This window comes from Salmo trutta, chromosome 26, assembly GCF_901001165.1.
Source record: "Salmo trutta chromosome 26, fSalTru1.1, whole genome shotgun sequence".
NCBI classification, from domain to species: Eukaryota; Metazoa; Chordata; class Actinopteri; order Salmoniformes; family Salmonidae; genus Salmo; species Salmo trutta.
In genome coordinates this window covers 44,970,173-44,989,859 of record NC_042982.1, presented here as the reverse complement: position 1 = coordinate 44,989,859, position 19,687 = coordinate 44,970,173, and the positions used below count along the sequence as shown (strand labels likewise).

General features: G+C 46.7%; 1 protein-coding gene across 2 annotated transcripts in view; it reads right to left on the bottom strand.

Annotated features, from left to right (window-relative positions):
• zgc:153184 (capZ-interacting protein) overlaps positions 1-19,687 on the bottom strand; it is a 75,763-nt gene that overhangs the window by 17,746 nt on the left and 38,330 nt on the right. Inside the window, exons 2-5 of one of the 2 annotated variants that reach the window (XM_029716056.1) lie at positions 9,740-9,826; positions 5,370-5,429; positions 3,629-3,706; positions 3,142-3,222 (exon numbers count right to left, since the gene is read on the bottom strand). In XM_029716056.1, coding sequence (XP_029571916.1) covers positions 3,142-3,222; positions 3,629-3,706; positions 5,370-5,429; positions 9,740-9,826 — 306 coding nt within the window. The remainder of the gene's footprint in view (positions 1-3,141; positions 3,223-3,628; positions 3,707-5,369; positions 5,430-9,739; positions 9,827-19,687) is intronic. The other variant, XM_029716057.1, reaches the window with a different exon arrangement.

Here is a 19,687-nt window from a genome sequence, read left to right as displayed (position 1 = left end):
TAGCTCATCAATGTCAGCCGATTGGAGAGTATTCAGGGATTTGGGCCCTTCCCCCACCTCTGTCTCTCTCTCACTACTCAAACATGGATGGGGATATTCATGAACTGACATATACATACCACTAGGTGGCGGTTTGGTGTCAGCAATAAAATCCACAGCATAAAAAACATTGCCAGCCTACTAACGTGACAGTACAGCTGTATACTGGTATCCTAAGCTTGTTGTTGCCTCGGTTACACTACAACAAAACTGTGATGCAAGTCTGTATGAATATAGACAGGTTGGCTAAAATGATGCAGATCGATAGAGCCAGAAGAGGCTTGTTTCAGCATGTTTCAATTTGTTTCTTGGTACTATGTCTTTGAGGTGTTTTGACTGATCTCATGTCTATGCTAAAATGGCCAAAAATTCGCTGTAACAATGTACAGTATTTGATAGAAAAACAAGTGCTCATTGAGCAAATGTACGTTTTCAATAAACATTTGGAGATAAAATATAGTTTTACATGGTGACAACTCTGTCTGTTTTGCCCCATATTACAGTAAAATTAACGGTATCCGTTTCATACAAATTAAGCAGAAATGAGTGACACAGAATATAATTTTTCTTCTGTGGGGTTTTTATGTTTATCAAGCATTTCTACTGGCCTCTGTGACAGACAGAGACCTCTAGAGCACCTCTACAGGCCTCTGTGACAGACAGAGACCTCTAGAGCACCTCTACAGGCCTCTGTGACAGACAGAGATCTCTAGAGCACCTCTACAGGCCTCTGTGACAGACAGAGACCTCTAGAGCACCTCTACAGGCCTCTGTGACAGACAGAGATCTCTAGAGCACCTCTACAGGCCTCTGTGACAGACAGAGACCTCTAGAGCACCTCTACTGGCCTCTGTGACAGACAGAGACCTCTAGAGCACCTCTACTAGCCTCTGTGACAGACAGAGACCTCTAGAGCACCTCTACTGGCCTCTGTGACAGACAGAGACCTCTAGAGCACCTCTACTAGCCTCTGTGACAGACAGAGATCTCTAGAGCACCTCTACTAGCCTCTGTGACAGACAGAGATCTCTAGAGCACCTCTACTGGCCTCTGTGACAGACAGAGACCTCTAGAGCACCTCTACTGGCCTCTGTGACAGACAGAGACCTCTAGAGCACCTCTACTGGCCTCTGTGACAGACAGAGATCTCTAGAGCACCTCTACTGGCCACTGTGACAGACAGAGACCTCTAGAGCACCTCTACAGGCCTCTGTGACAGACAGAGATCTCTAGAGCACCTCTACTAGCCTCTGTGACAGACAGAGACCTCTAGAGCACCTCTACTGGCCACTGTGACAGACAGAGACCTCTAGAGCACCTCTACAGGCCTCTGTGACAGACAGAGACCTCTAGAGCACCTCTACTGGCCTCTGTGACAGACAGAGACCTCTAGAGCACCTCTACTAGCCTCTGTGACAGACAGAGACCTCTAGAGCACCTCTACTGGCCTCTGTGACAGACAGAGACCTCTAGAGCACCTCTACTAGCCTCTGTGACAGACAGAGATCTCTAGAGCACCTCTACTAGCCTCTGTGACAGACAGAGATCTCTAGAGCACCTCTACTGGCCTCTGTGACAGACAGAGACCTCTAGAGCACCTCTACTGGCCTCTGTGACAGACAGAGACCTCTAGAGCACCTCTACTGGCCTCTGTGACAGACAGAGATCTCTAGAGCACCTCTACTGGCCACTGTGACAGACAGAGACCTCTAGAGCACCTCTACAGGCCTCTGTGACAGACAGAGATCTCTAGAGCACCTCTACTAGCCTCTGTGACAGACAGAGACCTCTAGAGCACCTCTACTGGCCACTGTGACAGACAGAGACCTCTAGAGCACCTCTACTGGCCTCTGTGACAGACAGAGATCTCTAGAGCACCTCTACTGGCCTCTGTGACAGACAGAGACCTCTAGAGCACCTCTACTGGCCACTGTGACAGACAGAGACCTCTAGAGCACCTCTACAGGCCTCTGTGACAGACAGAGACCTCTAGAGCACCTCTACTGGCCTCTGTGACAGACAGAGATCTCTAGAGCACCTCTACTGGCCACTGTGACAGACAGAGATCTCTAGAGCACCTCTACTAGCCTCTGTGACAGACAGAGATCTATAGAGCACCTCTACTAGCCTCTGTGACAGACAGAGATCTATAGAGCACCTCTACAGGCCTCTGTGACAGACAGAGACCTCTAGAGCACCTCTACTGGCCTCTGTGCCAGACAGAGACCTCTAGAGCACCTCTACTAGCCTCTGTGACAGACAGAGACCTCTAGAGCACCTCTACTAGCCTCTGTGACAGACAGAGATCTATAGAGCACCTCTACTGGCCACTGTGACAGACAGAGACCTCTAGAGCACCTCTACTGGCCACTGTGACAGACAGAGACCTCTAGAGCACCTCTACTGGCCACTGTGACAGACAGAGATCTCTAGAGCACCTCTACAGGCCTCTGTGACAGACAGAGACCTCTAGAGCACCTCTACTGGCCACTGTGACAGACAGAGACCTCTAGAGCACCTCTACTAGCCTCTGTGACAGACAGAGATCTATAGAGCACCTCTACTGGCCTCTGTGACAGACAGAGACCTCTAGAGCACCTCTCCTGGCCACTGTGACAGACAGAGACCTCTAGAGCACCTCTACTGGCCACTGTGACAGACAGAGATCTCTAGAGCACCTCTCCTGGCCACTGTGACAGACAGAGACCTCTAGAGCACCTCTACTGGCCACTGTGACAGACAGAGATCTCTAGAGCATTTAGAATAAACATGCAGAGTAGAAAGTTGGCTTTAGATTTTGACCGCAAGACAAGGATCAGGATATCCTGTTTCTTAAGAGAAGCCTAAATGCAGACACGGTGAACAAAGCTAAAACATGCCAACTCAGAGAGATAAAGCATTGGGTGTTTCCTGCTTCAACATCTACTAAAAAGGTTTCGCTTTGTTTTTTGAGGTACATTGAAAAACAATTCTGTAGGAGTGATTTGAAAGTTCAAACAAAAGCTGGTACCAGATCTTGACATGTTTTTTCCAACTTCTCAAACTATATCGTTGTCAGATCTGAGACCAGCTAGGTCAAGACGTGGACAGCAACACACAGACCTGTAGCCTCTCGATGAGGGGGGAACTCTTGGAAGTCCTCATCTTGACTTTGGGTGGGTGTGGAGAGACGATGCTGGGTTTCTATGGATACGACAGACACCAAAGACAGTTACCACTATAAGGCCAAGATAGTGATGACAGAGACAGACATTTACATTTTAGTCATTTAGCAGACGCTCTTATCCAGAGCGACTTACAGTAGTGTATGCATACATTTATCCGTACTGGTCCCCCGTGGGAATCGAACCCACAACCCTGGCGTTGCAAACACCATGCTCTACCAACTGAGCCACACAGACCACCAATCCCCAGAAAGACAACTAACAGACCAAAACATCACCCAGACACGCTTGACATTTAAAGGTAATTTCCAGGCCTTTGTTGAAAAAAGGGGAATTTCCTCGTAGCCAAATCAGCATTTTCCATTTTTTTTTCTTCATAATTGCAACATGACATTTTATGTCTAAAACAGAAACTTGACGTCTACCTCCAGTTCCTCATGGTCATGTTTCATGTGGTGAAGCTGCAGGGAGCACGGAGGAGGTCTCCTTTTAACAGGCTTCCTCTGCAACACAATGACAGAATAGTTCATAACATTCAGATACAGGCATTCAGATACAAATACAGGTATTCAGATACAAATACAGGTATTCAGGTATTCAGATACAAATACAGGCATTCAGATACAAATACAGGTATTCAGATAAAAATACAGGTATTCAGGTATTCAGATACAAATACAGGTATTCAGGTATTCAGATACAAATACAGGTATTCAGATACAAATACAGGTATTCAGATATTCAGATACAAATACAGGTATTCAGATACAAATACAGGTATTCAGATACAAATACAGGCATTCAGATACAAATACAGGCATTCAGATACAAATACAGGCATTCAGATACAAATACAGGCATTCAGATACAAATACAGGTATTCAGATACAAATACAGGTATTCAGGTATTCAGATACAAATACAGGCATTCAGATACAAATACAGGTATTCAGATAAAAATACAGGTATTCAGGTATTCAGATACAAATACAGGTATTCAGGTATTCAGATACAAATACAGGTATTCAGATACAAATACAGGTATTCAGGTATTCAGATACAAATACAGGTATTCAGATACAAATACAGGTATTCAGATACAAATACAGGCATTCAGATACAAATACAGGCATTCAGATACAAATACAGGCATTCAGATACAAATACAGGCATTCAGATACAAATACAGGTATTCAGATACAAATACAGGTATTCAGGTATTCAGATACAAATACAGGCATTCAGATACAAATACAGGTATTCAGATAAAAATACAGGTATTCAGGTATAAAGATACAAATACAGGTATTCAGGTATTCAGATACAAATACAGGTATTCAGATACAAATACAGGTATTCAGGTATTCAGATACAAATACAGGTATTCAGATACAAATACAGGTATTCAGATACAAATACAGGCATTCAGATACAAATACAGGCATTCAGATACAAATACAGGTATTCAGATACAAATACAGGTATTCAGATACAAATACAGGCATTCAGATACAAATACAGGTATTCAGGTATTCAGATACAAATACAGGTAGTCAGATACAAATACAGGCATTCAGGTATTCAGATACAAATACAGGTATTCAGGTATTCAGATACAAATACAGGTATTCAGATACAAATACAGGCATTCAGATACAAATACAGGCATTCAGATACAAATACAGGCATTCAGATAATACTTCAGGTATTCAGATACAAATACAGGCATTCAGATACAAATACAGGCATTCAGATAACACTTCAGGCATTCAGATACAAATACAGGCATTCAGATACAAATACAGGCATTCAGATACAAATACAGGCATTCAGATAATACTTCAGGCAATCAAATACAAATACAGGCATTCAGATACAAATACAGGCATTCAGATACAAATACAGGTATTCAGATAATACTTCAGGCATTCAGATACAAATACAGGCATTCAGATACAAATACAGGCATTCAGATAATACTTCAGGCATTCAGATACAAATACAGGCATTCAGATACAAATACAGGCATTCAGATAATACTTCAGGCATTCAGATACAAATACAGGCATTCGGGCATTGGTAACCTCTATACTAGTGTTGTCATGATACCAGGATTAGTATCACAATATAATACAATGCAAATTGCTACAGATGCTGGTCCAATACCCGTGTCGTCCGCGACCGGGAGACCCATGGAGCTTCGGTGGGCTTTTGGTTTCTCTCTCTCTAAAAACAGAAATAAATCATTCTAAATAACAAAACTGCCTTTATTTACAAATTAGTAATAATGTCTCAGCCCATGTTGAAGAATTGCCTTTTTCTCACTCACTTTAGGTTATTTGAAATCAAAATAATCTCCAAAATATAGTTTTTTTTTTTAAACAAAGCGATTACTATTATTATCATTAATTCATTTAGAATTATATAAAAACCCCTTAGATATTAATGTAGAATCCTCCAATCCTCTAAATCTAATTATTGGCGGAGAGTCACGTCATTGAAAAAAATAAATAATAATCTGATATACTGTAGGCCTACCGTAGGCGACATGAGTCTCACTAGTGTTGAGTAATGTGCTGTTAAAGTTGTGTAGGTCTTATTTATTTAAAAAAGCATATTGAAGTTAGAAGCAATAGCCTACCCGCTGTGGTCAACTATTTCAGCACCCTTTTTTGTGCTGCTCTGAGACAATGGGGACTGGTCTTGATAAATCAATGAGATTTTTTATTTTCACTGAATCTCCATTTGAGTATTGGTTAGACTAGAATTAGGGTGTGGAAATGTTATGCTCTTAGTACTGTAGCCTACTCCCGACCGTCACGTTGTACAGCGCCATATTTTCCTAACGGAAACTCTGAGGGTTTTGTTTTTCTTGGAATAGAAACACTATAATATGAATCAAATTAATGAAGCTACATTTCTTAAAATCAATCCCATATACTATGTTCTTACAAAAAAAAGGTTTTCAATTCTCTAGTACAGCCACTATTGAAGGCCTATCAAACGCTTCTCAAAGAGGCCCTCTAGTGGTCAAACTAGCACTAACTAGCATTAACGGTAACAATGGCTGACAATTAAATAACGTGCCATAGAATTACGTGGCAGCCTGCAAGGTGTGCTGCAGTATGACGCAACTTTTACAGGAAGAACCACGGTACCATCACAAAACTCAATACTAAAACGATACCAAAAACGATACCAGAGGAAAAAGAGAAGGTGTATTAGCCAAAGTCATAGAATGGCACTTGATCCAGACAGATCTTTTGAGTTCAATATATTTGAAATGTTTGATGACCATTTTTCAGAGACAGCCATGTATGGATTAATGAAATAAATTATACAATCAATTTGACTTTGTTTTTTTTATTTTGTTACCAATCTAACTACATAATATTATGGTCATAATTTATTTGAATGGTAAATCTCTAGTCTATTGATAAAGTGGATAAATAAAGATGTATCCTAGGCCTATTCAATAGGAGTGTGTGGATGCATTGAGTTATTGAGCTTGTGTGGGCTGATTACATGGTGCTACAGATGAAAAACAATCTGTTTGCTTTCCATATGGGACTAATTTTACTGTTACTGATCAACAATTGTTTTATTTTTTTTTATAAAAGTGTGCGCTGTCTCTTTAAGACCTAATGATGTAATTCACACAGGGAAAGAGAGAGAGACAGGAGAGATGTGACTGAGGCAAGGGTCAGGTAGTGAATGAATAACGTTTTTTTTGTTGCAACGACCATAGTTTTTAGTGACAATCAGCAGCGTTGAAATCAGCATACTTTGCGTTATGGTTCTGCATATTAGCACAAACAAAGTACTAGGGTTGTGAATTTATGTTAGCTTCAGCTGCAAGCTGGCAAGGAAAGTTAGCCTAGGAAGCAGGACGCTACCAATATATTTTGTTCTTGCATTGTAAAGTCTTCTGGTGAACAGAAATGAACAGTTGCAAAATTTCTACATGCCCTGTTGCATTATTCAAGTATGTTCAATTCTGTGCAGTATGAGAGAGGAGTTAACATGATACAGTCCAGACTCCCAGTGGTCCCTCAGTCCAGACTCCCAGTGGTTCCCCTCAGTCCAGACTCCCAGTGGTTCCCCTCAGTCCAGACTCCCAGTGGTTCCCCTCAGTCCAGACTCTCAGTGGTTCCCCTCAGTCCAGACTCCCAGTGGTTCCTCAGTCCAGACTCCCAGTGGTTCCCCTCAGTCCAGACTCCCAGTGGTTCCTCAGGACAGACTCCCAGTGGTTCCTCAGGACAGACTCCCAGTGGTTCCCCTCAGTCCAGACTCCCAGTGGTTCCCCTCAGTCCAGACTCCCAGTGGTTCCTCAGTCCAGACTCCCAGTGGTTCCTCAGGACAGACTCTCAGTGGTTCCTCAGTCCAGACTCCCAGTGGTTCCCCTCAGGACAGACTCCCAGTGGTTCCCCTCAGGACAGACTCTCAGTGGTTCCTCAGTCCAGACTCCCAGTGGTTCCCCTCAGTCCAGACTCCCAGCGGTTCCTCAGGACAGACTCCCAGTGGTTCCCCTCAGTCCAGACTCCCAGTGGTTCCCCTCAGTCCAGACTCCCAGTGGTTCCCCTCAGGACAGACTCCCAGTGGTTCCTCAGTCCAGACTCCCAGTGGTTCCTCAGTCCAGACTCCCAGTGGTTCCTCAGTCCAGACTCTCAGTGGTTCCTCAGTCCAGACTCCCAGTGGTTCCCCTCAGGACAGACTCCCAGTGGTTCCCCTCAGTCCAGACTCCCAGTGGTTCCTCAGTCCAGACTCCCAGTGGTTCCTCAGTCCAGACTCCCAGTGGTTCCTCAGTCCAGACTCCCAGCGGTTCCTCAGGACAGACTCCCAGTGGTTCCTCAGTCCAGACTCCCAGTGGTTCCCCTCAGGACAGACTCCCAGTGGTTCCCCTCAGTCCAGACTCCCAGTGGTTCCCCTCAGTCCAGACTCCCAGTGGTTCCCCTCAGTCCAGACTCCCAGTGGTTCCTCAGTCCAGACTCCCAGTGGTTCCTCAGGACAGACTCCCAGTGGTCCCTCAGTCCAGACTCACAGTGGTTCCCCTCAGTCCAGACTCCCAGTGGTTCCTCAGTCCAGACTCCCAGTGGTTCCTCAGTCCAGACTCCCAGTGGTTCCTCAGGACAGACTCCCAGTGGTTCCCCTCAGTCCAGACTCCCAGTGGTTCCCCTCAGTCCAGACTCCCAGTGGTTCCTCAGTCCAGACTCCCAGTGGTTCCTCAGTCCAGACTCCCAGCGGTTCCCCTCAGTCCAGACTCTCAGTGGTTCCTCAGGACAGACTCCCAGTGGTTCCTCAGTCCAGACTCCCAGTGGTTCCTCAGTCCAGACTCCCAGTGGTTCCCCTCAGGACAGACTCCCAGTGGTTCCCCTCAGTCCAGACTCCCAGTGGTTCCCCTCAGTCCAGACTCCCAGTGGTTCCCCTCAGTCCAGACTCCCAGTGGTTCCTCAGTCCAGACTCCCAGTGGTTCCCCTCAGGACAGACTCCCAGTGGTTCCCCTCAGTCCAGACTCCCAGTGGTTCCCCTCAGGACAGACTCCCAGTGGTTCCTCAGTCCAGACTCCCAGTGGTTCCCCTCAGTCCAGACTCCCAGTGGTTCCTCAGGACAGACTCCCAGTGGTTCCTCAGTCCAGACTCCCAGTGGTTCCCCTCAGTCCAGACTCCCAGTGGTTCCTCAGGACAGACTCCCAGTGGTTCCCCTCAGGACAGACTCCCAGTGGTTCCTCAGTCCAGACTCCCAGCGGTTCCTCAGTCCAGACTCCCAGTGGTTCCCCTCAGTCCAGACTCCCAGTGGTTCCTCAGTCCAGACTCCCAGTGGTTCCTCAGTCCAGACTCCCAGTGGTTCCTCAGTCCAGACTCCCAGTGGTTCCTCAGTCCAGACTCCCAGTGGTTCCCCTCAGGACAGACTCCCAGTGGTTCCTCAGTCCAGATCCCAGTGGTTCCCCTCAGGACAGACTCCCAGTGGTTCCCCTCAGTCCAGACTCCCAGTGGTTCCTCAGTCCAGACTCCCAGTGGTTCCTCAGTCCAGACTCCCAGTGGTTCCTCAGTCCAGACTCCCAGTGGTTCCTCAGTCCAGACTCCCAGTGGTCCCTCAGTCCAGACTCCCAGTGGTTCCCCTCAGTCCAGACTCCCAGTGGTTCCTCAGTCCAGACTCCCAGTGGTTCCCCTCAGGACAGACTCCCAGTGGTTCCCCTCAGTCCAGACTCCCAGTGGTTCCCCAGGACAGACTAGAGCTAGCTATGAGTCCAGGTGGACCAGGCACGGTGTCTCGCGCTTTAAGGGGACATCGGCTGCGCTGACAGACTTGATCCTCTCTCAATCAGTAGACAGCGTGAGACACATTTAATAAAAATACCCAAAGTAACAAAAATTCTTGTACCAAACCGTTTTTTTCTTCATGTTTTAGTATTTAAAAAGTACAGAGGTTTTGAGTATACTCTACAACACCAGTCTATACCTCCATTATAGAGGATAAACCAGTGAGTTGAAGACTTTACCACAGAACTAGAATGAGAAACTATTTAGGAACTTTACCTGGTCCTGTGGAGTTGGCATCGGTATGACGTGATCTTTGAATCTCCCAGCCAACTCGGCCACCGAAGGCTTCACCGTTGAGTCCTTCTGAAACACAAAGGTCATACATTTAACAACATAGAAACACAGTCGCGAACAAGTGCCTTCCCATTGAGGAGAAGGGGTCCAACCTTCTGAAATTCCTTGGAAGCATTTTGATCTCTCTCCCCCTGAATACAGAGCTGTGATTGTGGTTCTATTTGTCCACAGGAAGAGAGACACGGCATCCCAGACACAGCTGGCCAACGTCATACTGCTGCATCTGCTTGGGACATGACATCATGGTCTTTTTATCCTGATCTTCAGCCTTATCATCTTATCACTGGTTGTGTTGGCCTCTCTCTCTCTCTATCTACCTCTGCAATGATTTTCTCTCTGCTGCCCCCCCCCCCCCCCCTCCCCTCTATAGTCAACTCCCACAACTCCCATGCTGATTTCTGGGTCTGACTCAATGTTTTTTCTCTGTTCTCCTCTGATGGCTATTAGGTCATTCCTGATATCTGTGTAGCAGGGAGTGATGCGGTGGTTTGTGTTTGGTGACCTAAGGCCTGAAGAAGCTTGAACGTACGTCAGCATGTATTGGCCGTGCCCCAAATGGTACCCTATTCCCATATAGTGAGTGCACTATGTAGGTATTAGGGTGTCATAATATACATCTTCAAAAACACAATACTAGTTCCCATAACTGATATGACAAGCTCAGCGTGCGTTTCGGAGGCTTTTGATTGGCCAAGTTGTTTGTAGCATGAAAGGGAATGTGAATTGTTGAAATATTCTGGACATCCAAATATGACACTATTCATGTCTGAAGTCGAAGGAATACAACTCCACCTTCTCTCTCTTTCTCTTTCTCCCTGTTTCTTTATCTTTTTCTCTTTCTTTCTGTTTCTCTCTTTCTCCGTTTCTCTCTCTTTCTCTCTGTCTCTCTCTCCCTGTTTCTCTCTCTTTCTCTCTCCCTGTTTCTCTCTCTTTCTCTCTCCCTGTTTCTCTCTCTTTCTCTCTTCCTGTTTCTCTCTCTTTCTCTGTCTCTCTCTCCCTGTTTCTCTCTCTTTCTCTCTCCCTGTTTCTCTCTCTCTCCCTGTTTCTCTCTCCCTGTTTCTCTCTCTTTCTCTCTCCCTGTTTCTCTCTCCCTGTTTCTCTCTCTTTCTCTCTCCCTGTTTCTCTCTGTCTCTCTCTCCCTGTTTCTCTCTGTCTCTCTCTCCCTGTTTCTCTCTGTCTCTCTCTCCCTGTTTCTCTCTGTCTCTCTCTCCCTGTTTCTCTCTGTCTCTCTCTCCCTGTTTCTCTCTCTTTCTCTCTCCCTGTTTCTCTCTCCCTGTTTCTCTCTCTTTCTCTCTGTTTCTCTCTGATTCTCTCTATTTCACTCCCTCTTTCTTTTTGTCTTTACCGTAGTAAAACTCAAGCTGACCAGCTGCCAATTTTCTTCTCCCACACTCTGTCTGTTTTGTCGCTTGTGTTAGTGAAGTCGTCATGTGTGTTTCTATCTTAAACGGTTGTCTGTGGGCTTTAACGGATGAGATCTGGAAGGCCTATGCCATGTGTCTCTCTTTCTTAAATTCAACCAAAAGGTGAACTTTCATCTGTAGCCCCTAGGCAGGTAGTTAAGAACCAGTTGTGGTGAGACTGCAAGGTAATCGGAGCTGACCTCTCTGTGCCTGTTAGAGAACGGCCTTGAGCTCTCTCTAGTCCATTAGTTCTGTTCACGAAAACACATATCTCCCACCACATTCTTAACAACAGTCCCAGATACACACAACATTCCACTTTAATCACACTTGATTTTTCTTCTCCCCCCCTTCCTCCCTCTCTCTCCTCCTCCCTCTTTTTCTCCCCCTTCCTTCCTTCCTCCCTCTCTCTCCCCTCCCTCTCCTCTCTCTCTCTGCTCTCTCTCTCCTCCTCCCTATTTTCTCCCCCCCTTCCTCCCTCTTTTCTCCCCCTTCCTCCCTCTCTCTCTCTCTCTCTCTCCCCCTCCTCTCTCTCTCCCCCTCCCTCTTTTTCTCCCCCCTTCCTCCCTCTCTCCCCCGTTCTCAGAATGACATCACCCACCTCTCTCCCTCCACCCAGTTGTATTACACCATCATGGACTGACTGTCTGGACCCAGAGAGCGCGAGAGAGCGAGAGTGTGTGTGTTAATGCCACTCAGTGCCTCCCTTTCTGGGTCTGATCCACAACCCACTCCTTTAACATCCTTTCCTGAACCTGATGCTTTTTTTCCTCCCTGAAGACCCCCCAGCCTCAACCTTTATTTTGTGGCACCTGATTGTTGAACTGTTTCGTGTGTGTGTGTGTGTGTGTGTGGTGTGTGTGTGGTGTGTGTGTGTGTGTGTGTGTGTGTGTGTGTGTGTGTGTGTGTGTGTGTGTGTGTGTGTGTGTGTGTGTGTGTGTGTGTGTGTGTGTGTGTGTGTGTGTGTGTGTGTGTGTGTGTGTGTGTGTGTGTGTGTGTGTGTGTGTGTGTGTGTGTGTGTGTGTGTGTGGTGTGTGTGTGTGTGTGTGTGTGTGTGTGTGTGTGTTGTGTGTGTGTGGTGTGTGTGTGTGTGTGTGTGTGTGTGTGTGTGTGTGTGTGTGTGTGTGTGTGTGTGTGTGTGTGTGTGTGTGTGTGTGGGTGTGTGTGTGTGTGTGTGTGTGTGTGTGTGTGTGTGTGTGTGTGTGTGTGTGTGTGTGTGTGTGTGTGTGTGTGTGTGTGTGTGTGTGTGTGTGTGTGTGTGTGTGTGTGTGTGTGTGTGTGTGTGTGTGTGTGTGTGTGTGTGTGTGTGTGTGTGTGTGTGTGTGTGTGTGTGTGTGTGTGTGTGTGTGTGTGTGTGTGTGTGTGTGTGTGTGTGTGTGTGTGTGTGTGTGTGTGGTGTGTGTGTGTGTGTGTGTGTGTGTGTGTGTGTGTGTGTGTGTGTGTGTGTGTGTGTGTGTGTGTGTGTGTGTGTGTGTGTGTGTGTGTGTGTGTGTGTGTGTGTGTGTGTGTGTGTGTGTGTGTGTGTGTGTGTGTGTGTGTGTGTGTGTGTGTGTGTGTGTGTGTGTGTGTGTGTGTGTGTGTGTGTGTGTGTGTGTGTGTGGAAAACTAAGCTCCTCTACAGTTCAGACCTGAGAGAGAAAAACAACAAGGAGAAACTGTTTAATTCAACATTCAGTTAGTTGTTCTGTTTGGACTGACGCAGAGCTGGAAGGGTTCTGACAACAAGCACAGGAATAGAACGGCGTACTAGTCCACCACACACACGCGCCATTCAGAGACAGAGCCTTGTGTTCTCTCTATAAGTAATAGGTTATTTCTGTAAGACAACCAACCCAGTTATAGATTCACTTTGTTTCAGTCAGCTGATACTCAGCTGAGCTCTGGTGAAGAACAGAAGAGGAGAGGAGAACAGAGGAAAAGAGAGGAGAACAGAGGAGAAGAGAAGAGAACAGAGGAGGAGACAAGAGAACAGAGGAGGAGACAAGAGAACAGAGGAGGAGACAAGTGTGGGAAACAACTAACTGTCCCAGCAGGGGAGAGCAGAACAGGCCAGGGAACAGGGAGAGACAGAGAGCAGAACAGGCCAGGGAACAGGGAGAGACAGAGAGCAGGGTCAGTCCAGGGAGAAGCTCTATTTTAGGGGACCAAGGCCTGGGAACAAGCCCCGAAGCACTCAACATGGTCTGGATCACTGGTCTGGACGTGACCCCTGACCTCTGAGGTCTGAGGAGATATGTCCACTCTAAAGACCCTGTCCTCTCTTCTATTCCTTCCCCACTACATTGTCATGAAGCGATTGTCCCCAGGCTATTGTACAGTAACATTACTACAGTAACATTACTACACTAGATTTACTACAGTAACATTACTACACTAGATTTACTACAGTAACATTACTACACTAGATTTACTACAGTAACATTACTACACTATATTTACTACAGTAACATTACGACACTAGATTTACTACAGTAACATTATGACACTAGATTTACTACAGTAACATTACTACAGTAACATCACTACACTAGATTTACGACAGTATCTTTACTACAGTGCCTTTACTACAGTAACATTACGACACTATATTTACTACAGTAACATTAGTTCAGTAACATTAGTTCAGTAACATTAGTTCAGTATCTCTACTACAGTAACATTAGTTCAGTAGTTCAGTAACATTAGTTCAGTAGTTCAGTATCATTAGTTCAGTAGTTCAGTAACATTAGTTCAGTAACATTAGTTCAGTAGTTCAGTAACATTAGTTCAGTAACATTAGTTCAGTATCTCTACTACAGTAACATTAGTTCAGTAGTTCAGTAACATTAGTTCAGTAACATTAGTTCAGTAACATTAGTTCAGTAACATTACTACAGTAACGTTAGTTCAGTATCATTAGTTCAGTACATGGCTGGAAAAGGAATCAACGATGAGAGTTGTGTACTAATACCAGTGTCCCCTTATGGACCCTGGTCAAAAGTAGTGCACTATATAGGAAGTAGGGTGCCCTTTGAGATGCAGCCATGATACTCTATCATCTTCCCAGATGTCTCGGGGTCGAGGTTAACGAGATACAAGCCATTAACGAATCCCTGACTTCGCTCTGTTTTCCCCAGACACGGCCTGTTGTTTACTGTATGAGGCTTGGCCAATAAAGACAGAGAAACGGTACGCACGCATACATTACACGTATGAACATAGAACCTAAAGTCTCCAGTCACACATGCAGTGTATGTTTTTACATTTTAGACATTTTAGTCATTTAGCAGACGCTCTTATCCAGAGCGACTTACAGTAGTGAATGCATACATTTCATACATTTTTTTGTTCTTCTTTTTTTCGAACTGGCCCCCCGTGGGAATCGAACCCACAACCCTGGCATTGCACACACCATGCTCTACCAACTGAGCCACACGGGACTATATGTAAAGGTCAACATTACAATGCCTGGCTTCGCCTACCGATTATCTCTATTCCTGAACCATGGAGATCGAAGAACATGACACTGTAACCCCTGGAGCGTGCGTGCGAGCACACACACACACAAACACACACACACACACACACACACACCACACACACACACACACACATCACACACACAAACACACAAACACACACACACACACACACACACACAAACACACACCACACACACAAACACACAAACACACACCACACACGCTTAAACACTGTAACCCCTGGCACACAGACACGCAACACAACACAACACACACACGTAAACACTAACTCTGAGACTGTATCTGCTTCCTGAGTCCAGGTGGTGGTTCAAGTCCAGCTGACGTGATCTGTTGCTGTCGGAGAGTTAATGCCATGATCCAGGTGATGATTAATGCCATGATCCAGGTGATGATTAATTAATGCCATGATCCAGGTGATGATTAATTAATGCCATGATCCAGGTGATGATTAGGGTGCTGTTGTCCTGGACTACGTTCTGGGCTAGGGTGCTGTTGTCCTGGACTACGTTCTGGGCTAGGGTGCTGTTGGCGTGGACTACGTTCTGGGCTAGGGTGCTGTTGCCGTGGACTACGTTCTGGGCTAGGGTGCTGTTGCCGTGGACTACGTTCTGGGCTAGGGTGCTGTTGCCGTGGTCTACGTTCTGGGCTAGGGTGCTGTTGCCGTGGACTACGTTCTGGGCTAGGGTGCTGTTGCCGTGGACTAGGTTCTGGGCTAGGGTGCTGTTGCCGTGGACTACGTTCTGGGCTAGGGTGCTGTTGTCGTGGACTACGTTCTGGGCTAGGGTGCTGTTGGCATGGACTACGTTCTGGGCTAGGGTGCTGTTGTCCTGGACTACGTTCTGGACTAGGGTGCTGTTGCCGTGGACTACGTTCTGGGCTAGGGTGCTGTTACTGTGGACTACATTCTGGGCTAGGGTGCCGTGGACTACGTTCTGGGCTAGGGTGCTGTTGTCCTGGCCTATGTTCTGGGCTAGGGTGCTGTTGTCCTGGACTACGTTCTGGGCTAGGGTGCTGTTGTCCTGGCCTACGTTCTGAGCTAGGGTGCTGTTGTCCTGGCCTACGTTCTGAGCTAGGGTGCTGTTGTCCTGGACTACGTTCTGGGCTAGGGTGCTGTTAACCTGGCCTACGTTCTGAGCTAGGGTGCTGTTGTCCTGGACTATGTTCTGGGCTAGGGTGCTGTTGTCCTGGACTACGTTCTGGGCTAGGGTGCTGTTGTCCTGGACTACGTTCTGGGCTAGGGTGCTGTTGTCCTGGCCTACGTTCTGAGCTAGGGTGCTGTTGTCCTGGCCTACGTTCTGAGCTAGGGTGCTGTTGTCCTGGACTACGTTCTGGGCTAGGGTACTGTTGCCGTGGACTACGTTCTGGGCTAGGGTGCTGTTGCCGTGGACTACGTTCTGGGCTAGGGTGCTGTTGCCGTGGACTACGTTCTGGGCTATGGTGCTGTTGCCGTGGACTACGTTCTGGGCTAGGGTGCTGTTGCCGTGGACTACGTTCTGGGCTAGGGTGCTGTTACCGTGGACTACGTTCTGGACTAGGGTGCTGTTGCCGTGGACTACGTTCTGGGCTAGGGTGCTGTTGCCGTGGACTACGTTCTGGGCTAGGGTGCTGTTGCCGTGGACTACGTTCTGGGCTAGGGTGCTGTTGCCGTGGACTACGTTCTGGGCTAGGGTGCTGTTGTCGTGGACTACGTTCTGGGCTAGGGTGCTGTTGGCGTGGACTACGTTCTGGGCTAGGGTGCTGTTGTCCTGGACTACGTTCTGGGCTAGGGTGCTGTTGCCGTGGACTACGTTCTGGGCTAGGGTGCTGTTGCCGTGGACTCCGTTCTGGGCTAGGGTGCCGTGGACTACGTTCTGGGCTAGGGTGCTGTTGCCGTGGACTACGTTCTGGGCTAGGGTGCTGTTGTCCTGGACTACGTTCTGGGCTAGGGTGCTGTTGTCCTGGACTACGTTCTGGGCTAGGGTGCTGTTGCCGTGGACTACGTTCTGGGCTAGGGTGCTGTTGCCGTGGACTACGTTCTAGGCTAGGGTGCTGTTGCCGTGGACTACGTTCTGGGCTTAGTGGATGGTCTGGATCTGGCCTGTGTTCTCTCCAGTCAGAAGGGACCTGGACACAGAACACCTCTTCCAAAGTCAGCCAACACTGAAAAACAGTATACACACACACCGTCCTTTTTCCTTCAGGTTAGGCTCCAACTTGTTAAAACTGGTCAGAGAGCAGACAGCCACCTTCTCTCTTTCTCTCCACCTCTCTGTCCAGGAAAACATGAGGGTGTTTTTGGATTGGCCTTCCTCTTTCCTCTCTCTGAATATCTCACTGTTCCACTACATTCACAGGTTGCTTGTTTGTCTGACACGTGTGTGTGTGTGTGTGTGTGTGTGTGTGTGTGTGTGTGTGTGTGTGTGTGTGTGTGTGTGTGTGTGTGTGTGTGTGTGTGTGTGTGTGTGTGTGTGTGTGTGTGTGTGTGTGTGTGTGTGTGTGTGTGTGTGTGTGTGTGTGTGTGTGTGTGTGTGTGTGAGTGAGTGAGTGTGTAAGTGAGTGAGTGAGTGAGTGAGTGAGTGAGTGAGTGAGTGAGTGAGTGAGTGAGAAATGTTGTATCCCAAATGATACCCTATTCCCTACATAGTCCTGGTAGTTGCAAGCAAAGGCTAACTTTTAAAACAGAAATTTGCATCCTGTAGCACAAATTTCAAAAAGTTTAAGGACACTGTAAAGTCCATGGAGAATAAGAGCACCTCCTCCCAGCTGCCCACTGCACTGAGGCTAGGAAACACTGTCACCACCGATAAATCCACTATAATTGAGAACTTCAATACGCATTTTTCTACGGCTGGCCATGCTTTCTCCCTGGCTTCCCCTACCCTGATTAAATAAAGGTGAAATAATAAAAATAAATATATATATAACAAAATAGTGCACTACTTTGACCACAGCACTATGGGCTTTATAGGGCTCCATGTCCTCCTGTATAGGAAATAGGTTGCCATTCGGGACTCTAAGCTGATACACTTGTAAGGGTGACTACAAATTCGAATTTTCTGAATGGTACATAAACACACAGACATGAAGTGTGCCTGACATTATGATGAACAACCGATATAGCTGTCGATTATCTTTCATTATTGATTGGTTATCCTGTAGATACAGACAAACAGAGCCGTCATCTAACGCTAACTAAACTCCCGTTACACTTCAACTACCTACCCGGTCAAAATACACACCGCTAACACATTTACAACCAAATGTCAAATGTCTACCATCTCCTCTAGATGTTTCTTTAGTAGTGCAATGGAAAAGCCTGAAACAGGTTGGCGCACACACACACTACCACGGAGAGTAAAAGCTTCAGATATGGAAATCCGTAGTGGTGAAATTGACACGTCTGTTTGTTACATTACAATAACAAAGACGTTAACTTCAAAACAATGAACACCGGGTTTTTTTTCCCTCCTCAGACATCATCGCACTCTAGAACAGCAGAGTACGTACTGTTGTTGTTGGGTTTTTTACCCACAATGCAGGATGCTCTTCTGCCATGTTTCAAAAACAAAACAAAAACAATAACAAATGTTACTGGGGCGACCAGTGGTGCTTTTTCACCTTTAATGTTCCTGGGGAGACCAGTGGAGCAGTTTCACCTTTAAAGCAATGTTAAACCAAATCCTACTCTAAGACGCTTTGTGAATACAGACCTTGGTCTTTTTCCTTGAGAGAGTCAAGTGTACTCCCAACCTCAACTTCTCCTGGGAATCCAGACTCTAGCTACACAGACCTTCAAGCCCTCCTCCACCCAGACCAGATATAATCAGGACTAGAAACATCTACTTTAGCTACACAGATCTCCAAGACCACTTCCACCCAGACCAGATATAATCAGGACTAGAACCATCTACTTTAGCTACACAGACCTTCAAGCCCTCTTCCACCCAGACCAGATATAATCAGGACTAGAACCATCTACTCTAGCTACACAGATCTCCCAGACCAGATATAATCAGGACTAGAAACATCTGGCCTGCTATAGTGGATCAGATGGGAGTTTAAATGTTAGAGGGAGAGACCTTCCCATCCTATGGGATTACTTGATTTGATAAAACCTCACATCGTTTAGATTTTTTTTATTTAATCTAGGCAAGTCAGTTAAGAACAAATTCTTATTTACAATGACAGCCTACCCCGGGCCAAACCCAAACCCGACGCTGGGCCAATTGTGCAATCCCTTATGGGACTCCCAATCACGGCCAGTTGTGATACAGCCTAGAGTTAAAACAGGGTCGGTAGTGACGCCTCTAGCACTGAAATGCAGTGCCTTAGAACGCTGCACGCACGCAAACACGCACCACACACAAACACGCACGCACGCACGCACGCACGCACGCACACACACACACACACACACACACACACACACACACACACACACACACACACACACACACACACACACACACACACACACACACACACACGGGTCTGAACTTACTATCAGGTCTGAACCAGGCTATAGTGTGTCCTGTCAGGTCTGAACCAGGCTATAGTCTGTCCTGTCAGGTCTGAACCAGGCTATAGTCTATCCTGTCAGGTCTGAACCAGGCTATAGTCTGTCCTGTCAGGTCTGAACCAGGCTATAGTCTGTCCTGTCAGGTCTGAACCAGGCTATAGTGTGTCTTGTCAGGTCTGAACCAGGCTATAGTGTGTCCTGTCAGGTCTGAACCAGGCTATAGTCTATCCTGTCAGGTCTGAACCAGGCTATAGTGTGTCCTGTCAGGTCTGAAGCAGGCTATAGTCTGTCCTATCAGGTCTGAACCAGGCTATAGTCTATCCTGTCAGGTCTGAACCAGGCTATAGTGTGTCCTGTCAGGTCTGAACAAGGCTATAGTGTGTCCTGACAGGTCTGAACCAGACTATAGTCTGTCCTGTCAGGTCTGAACCAGGCTATAGTGTGTCTTGTCAGGTCTGAACCAGGCTATAGTGTGTCTTGTCAGGTC